This window comes from Arachis ipaensis, chromosome B08 (genome assembly GCF_000816755.2).
Source record: "Arachis ipaensis cultivar K30076 chromosome B08, Araip1.1, whole genome shotgun sequence".
In the NCBI taxonomy this organism is placed as follows: domain Eukaryota; kingdom Viridiplantae; phylum Streptophyta; class Magnoliopsida; order Fabales; family Fabaceae; genus Arachis; species Arachis ipaensis.
In genome coordinates, this window is record NC_029792.2 from 102,690,966 (window position 1) to 102,696,780 (window position 5,815).

Genomic DNA, 5,815 nt, shown 5'->3' on the forward strand with positions numbered 1-5,815 from the left:
TTTAAAAAAATTAATGTATTATTATATCGGCCAATATATATTACGCTCCTTTAATTTACCTCAGCGCTTTAGAAGAGTCAAGAAGAATTTAATTAATTTTTTATACACATGTATAAAAGTTTTATCTGTTTACTTAATTGTATATTTTCACGTTAATAAAAATAACCTCATATAATCAAATAATTTTTACAACGATAATATATGTTGGTTTTCTTTTTCTTTTTCACAGTAAGCACTCTATTTTTGAAACGTAGATCAGATCGAACATACTGATTAGACATTAGTGATTATATTAAAAAGATTTATTTTTTGTAAAATGCATTATTTCAAAATTATTACTTAAAAGTCTATCTAACTATTGGATATATATAATATATAAATAAGTTTTTTTTTTAATTCCCAGTTAATCAAAACAGATTTGCTTAATGAGAAAATAAATACTACATATCATACATAAGTAAATTCAAATATTCAATATAGGTCATCAAAATAGCCAAAATCGTGTGTTTGATTTTTAGGCGAAACCAGATATAAAGCGAGGCTCATAAATAAAATTTTAAAAAGTATACATCTTTTCATCTCATTTTAATTTTGCAATAACCGATCCAGTTATTATTATCTTTTTAAATATGAGTATATATCTTCATAGAGGCTTAATATATATAAGTATGTGTAGAAAAAATATACCAACTAATAAGTATCTCTAACACCTATATAGCTTTTATATATAACGCAGCAAAGCAAACATTTATTTAATAAGAAACAAAATTAATAACTAGCTAGATACAAGAAAGTAATTATAAATTAAAAAAAAATCAAAACGAAAAACAAAAAATAAGCTCATGCTCTATGAAAAATAATGAGAAATCACAAGCTTAATTAATTACACTAATTTACAAAGAAAGATATTATTCTATGAATATGTGACAACATGTGAAAATCCCCCACACTCCAATAATTCAAACATTATTATTATTATTATTCACCTGCTTAGTAGAGGAAACCAACGCTCTTGGAAGGAAGATTGGTAAGAAACCATAAACAAAAGAAGCACAAGAACTAACCCAACACCCCAAGGAGTTCCACCTGCTCTGTGGAGTGAATCCCTCTCCGGCAATGGAATCACCGACGACAACAACCCTCCGTCGCCGTAATTCGTAACCAAGTGAAGCACAAGAAGCAGCACCAGTGGGGAGACCATTAGAACAAGCTTCACTTGGTCCATCAAGCTCTCCATTATTGGTTCATAGTTTAGGTACCATGAAAACCCAAGGAACATGAATAGGGTTAGAAGGAAGAAGCATAGATGCAAAGGGAATGAGGGCTCAGAATTTGGACCTGAGTATGAAGCCATTTTTTCTTAGGTAGTTTTTCTTTGGATGCTCAAACTTTGGTTTATTGGGTACTTGTGTCTTGTAATATAATGATGAATTTATTGTTTGTGGAAGAAAATTGTGTAGCAAAGGTGGTTTTATAGAGAGGTTCCTTAATAATGTATGTGCTAACTGTTTCATTTTAATATTAAGCAAAATCTTTCTTTAGACATTTTACTTTTTTTATGGAGTATAAAGTTTTTATTCACATTATTTGACAATAATTTATTTGTTATTTTATTATTTTTTTACAATAAATTAATATAGAAATAAAATCATTTTTTTAATAATGTATATAAGAATTAGCTAATTTATCTAAAAAATATTTTATATTATATATTGTATTATTGTATTTTATAAAATTTTAAAATTGATGTATATGCATCTCTCATATTATTTGGGATCCATCTTTTTCCAAAGAAAGGTTGCTGCTTTTTGTTAACCCAAGACACTAGCTTTGGCACAAATGTCGCCAGGGTCGGTGAGAATTTTATATGACAGAGGTTTGCTGACATGAAGCTTCGAATGAGAATATGCCACGTATAACCGACCAGGGACCATTACCGAGAATCTGAGATCACTCTTTCTTTTTCTTGTTTCATAGGAAAATGATATGATTCTTTTCTAAAGGAATATCTAGCTAACTAATTCTCAATTTATTTTAGTTTCTAAGTAAATTAAGTAAAACTTCATTTCTTAACTATTTTTTTCAAAAAATTTTATGGACTAGGACCCTATTTTAATTTATTTTAAGGTTAAACTATCTATTATTTATTAAAAGGTTACAATTTTGATAAAATTGTTCCAAAAAAGTTCACTTACAGCCCGATCACGAAAGCATAAAGATTTGGTACTTGTGAATTTTTGAAGTCATGAGTGTCTTGCATTTTTTTACATAATTGTTTTAAGTGATTACTCTCATTTTAGTTCAAAATTGGGTTATTTATTATCTAAAAAATAATTAGAGAACAAATTCAAAGCTTGTTTTCTTGATTTATAATAAATTGTCTGACTCAGACCAGATTTCAGCAAATGAGTATACCTAACTATAATAACATAATAACTGATATTTAAAATCCTATTGGGATTGGGATTCTATACGTAACCTATGTCAATCTGTTAAGTAGATATACGACCATTCCTAATAAAAAAGATGTGAATTATTGGGGTGATTTCAAATATTGGAAAAAGACCTGGTAAGTTTGTTTACAGTAATGTCGTTGTCTAATTGAAATAGGATTAGGCTTTCTTTTAATTAATTAAATGCAATCAATTAATAAGTGAGGGCTGTGAGTCATAATATTTTGTCTTTTTAGTGTAGGGTGGTGGGGAGGGTCAATTGGAGAGGGTGTTCATATTCTACCCTTGTTTTGACTTTATTTGGAATCTAGTTGAATAAATAACATGGTGATGAGGGAAGATTTAACTCTAATTTTAAAAACTTAAAAATAAGAAAAAATGAGAATGAAAAAGCACCATTATTGAATCTTTCACACATAACATGGAACTATTGCTTCTTTTAACTAACTTTGCTTGCCAAAGGACAAGCGGGTTCCTCCAAAAAGAGTGAGCTTCCCACACAGATCCACATTCCACAGAACTCAATTAACTTTATAGCTCTGCACCCCACTAGCGTTAAATACAAAAATACTCAAAATATTGATATTAGTAAATTAGTTCTTGAGAAGTGAACCCCTGCGGACCAAACAGTACAGTCAAAAACAACCCCTCTTATATATATAGAAAATTTGTTATTAATTTCATATTTTAATGATGTTCGTTACCTGGTGTTTTCGGGTCGTCGGTAGGTGATGATTAGGAGAGAGGGGAGACCCCAAGCTGGCGTGGAGCGAGGGAAGTCGTGCACTGGCGACGTCGGAGGTTGAACGGAGCGGGGGGTAGCCACCTGCAAGGACACCCCGACGATCAAGTCAGAGTCCGTAGTGGAGGGTGGTAGAATTATGTAAGGATGTGACGTACCTTGGGGAGAGAGCTGTCCTCTCCCCTTATATACTATGTTGAGTGGGTCCATTAAAGGCTAGGCCCATTGATAGAGGACCTGTGAGCTGTTGCTTTCCACGTGAGCGGGTCGTCCCGTACTTCGGGTCAGGATGCCGGGTACCGACCCTGAGGACATCGACCCACATGATAGCATGCTTTAGGTGGAGTTGGTAGCGCCCTGGGTCGGGTGTGAGGGATCGACCCGTGGAACCCTTTCGCTGGAGGTTTGGGCCTGGGTGGGGCAGCGCCCCGACCCGGCGACTTCCTGGGCTGGACTTGGTAGTCCATAACAGTGCCCCCAACGTGCCAGCCTTGAGGTTTGAGGCTCGTGGCTAGGCGCGTTTGTCTTTTTCGCCAAGGCGGCAAACTTTTCTTCTTTTTCGGGAACTTGTTGATGGCGTTTCGTGTCACCCACGCGTGATCGCTTCGACCTTTGTACTGCTTTCTTGGTTTTGGCGCTGGGCATTAAATGGCCATCATTTCATTGATTTGAAATTTTGGGTGAAATGGCAAATATGCCCCTGCCTTTTGGCGCTCTTGCTCGGCGGTTACGCTTTTCTCCCCTTTTTTATTTCGTAACCTCCTCTTTTCTTTACTTTTCCTTTTCCTCATCTCTTATTCTTTCGCATTGTTGCTGCTCCTGCCCTTGCTTCTGCTTCGAACATTCTTGCTCCTTGCTGTCGCTTCGATCATTCTCGCTCCCAATGCCCCATCTTCCTTCCTATCTGCTTCTTACAGATTCTGCTTCTTCTGGTAAGCTTTCATGGCTTTTTCCCTTTTTGGTTGCTTATTTCCAGTTTTCGTGTATTTTTGCTTTGTGTGCCTGGTTTCTTCGTTTTGCTTTTTCTTCTTAGAGGGGGTGCCACTGGATTTTCTTGCATTTTACTTGCGTTTCTGGGTTAGTATAGGGGGGCTAGAAGGTGATTCATAGTTCTCTTTTCAATTTCTGTTTTGAGGGTTTCCGACTTTCCGTCTTGACTAAGTGGTGCCCCCGCTGTAGGTATGGCTGAGCGTCTTGCTTCCTCGAGTCAGGCTCAGCGCCCCCTAGCCGACTTCGTTGACCACTACGCCTGGGTTTCCTCCGATGTGAGGGATACTTCTTCTAGGATTACAAAGGAGGGGCTCCAGAAACTACGACAGTCAGGGCTCTTGTGTGGAGGGGGTCCCGAGGAGGCGCTCTATCAAGTCTATGTCCCTGCTGGTCGGGAGCGTGTCTGCCAAAAGAACTTGGCTTCTCCTCGAGTTGTTGATTGGTTGTGGGTTTACGAGCCCATGTTCACGACCTTGGGGCTTCGTCTGCCTTTTTCTCCTTTCGTTATGGGTTTATTAAATCGCTGTGATGTTGTGCCGTCGTAGCTTCACCCGAATAGTTGGGCCTCCATCTGGTGCCTTGAGATGGTTTGCGAGTACCTGGAGCTGCCGATCTCAGTGAATGTCTTCCTCTACATCTTCTTGCTTACGAACCCTTCTAGCCAGGGAAAGGCTAAGAAGGGTATATATATCTTTTAGGGTCCAACAGGGGCGCAGGATCTTTGGCCTATTCGAGGATTCCTATCATGGCTTTAAATCTACCTTTTTTAAGGTTAGACCGGTCGAGGGTCATCAGCCTTTCTGGCTTACGACTGAGGGGGCTAGGCGAATCCCGACTTATTGGAGCTTTGGGGCGGGGTCCGACTATCTTATAAAGGTATCTTATGACTGGCTGAGCCCGGAAGATCGCAATATTGCCGATATTCTGTTGGCCATTTTTGGTGAGAAGAACCTTAATCCTCGTATGGTGATGGGGGACCGGGAGGCCGGTCAGTCGTATGTTGGTGGGTTCCTTTTTCCTTTGAGTTCTTCTATTCTTTAATTTTCTATTGTTGACACCTTTTCTCTCTTTTTCTTTACTCGCAGTTTTGCCACCCCTACAAAGAAGCATTCAGCCATTTCAAGAAGATACTCTCGGAGCCTCCTGTACTCAGCAAGCCCAGAGAAGGGGATCCACTATATCTCTCTTTTTCTTTACTCCCAGTTTCCATGGCTGGCAAGAAGAAGACTGGCTGACTTGATGAATCTCATCAAGGGGAACGAGGAGGGTGAGGATGACTCTTCGGCGACCCCTACGGCAAGTCAGGGGCAAGGGAAAACCGGGGAGGCCAGTGGTCAGGTGGACGGGGCCGACCAGGCTCATCTGGAGAAAGTTGTTCCTCCCGAGAAGGTTGCTGGGTCCGATGGTATGGAGACAGAAATTTTTGAAGATGATTTTGGTTTTGGTGACGATGAGCTGAAGGTTGTGGGTAAATCCAAGAAGAAGAGGAAGCGAGATACCGGGAAGGCGCTCTCGGTTATGGAGAAAAACTTCGATGCCGGGGGTTTCATCGAGTCCCAGTTGCTCCCCGGCACTGAGGAGTTTTTTCATGAGGCCGACCTTTCCGGGCAGGCCAGGTGGATCTACTGTA

General features: G+C 39.0%; 1 protein-coding gene across 3 annotated transcripts in view; it reads right to left on the bottom strand.

Moving 5' to 3' along the window:
- The window catches only part of LOC107614114, a 10,279-nt gene extending 8,809 nt beyond the window's left edge, over positions 1-1,470 (bottom strand). Inside the window, exon 1 of one of the 3 annotated variants that reach the window (XM_021109636.1) lies at positions 987-1,463. In XM_021109636.1, coding sequence (XP_020965295.1) covers positions 987-1,354 — 368 coding nt within the window. In that variant the 5' untranslated portion in view covers positions 1,355-1,463. Of the gene's footprint in view, positions 1-986 lie in introns of all 3 variants that reach the window. The other 2 variants (XM_021109635.1, XM_021109637.1) reach the window with 2 other exon arrangements.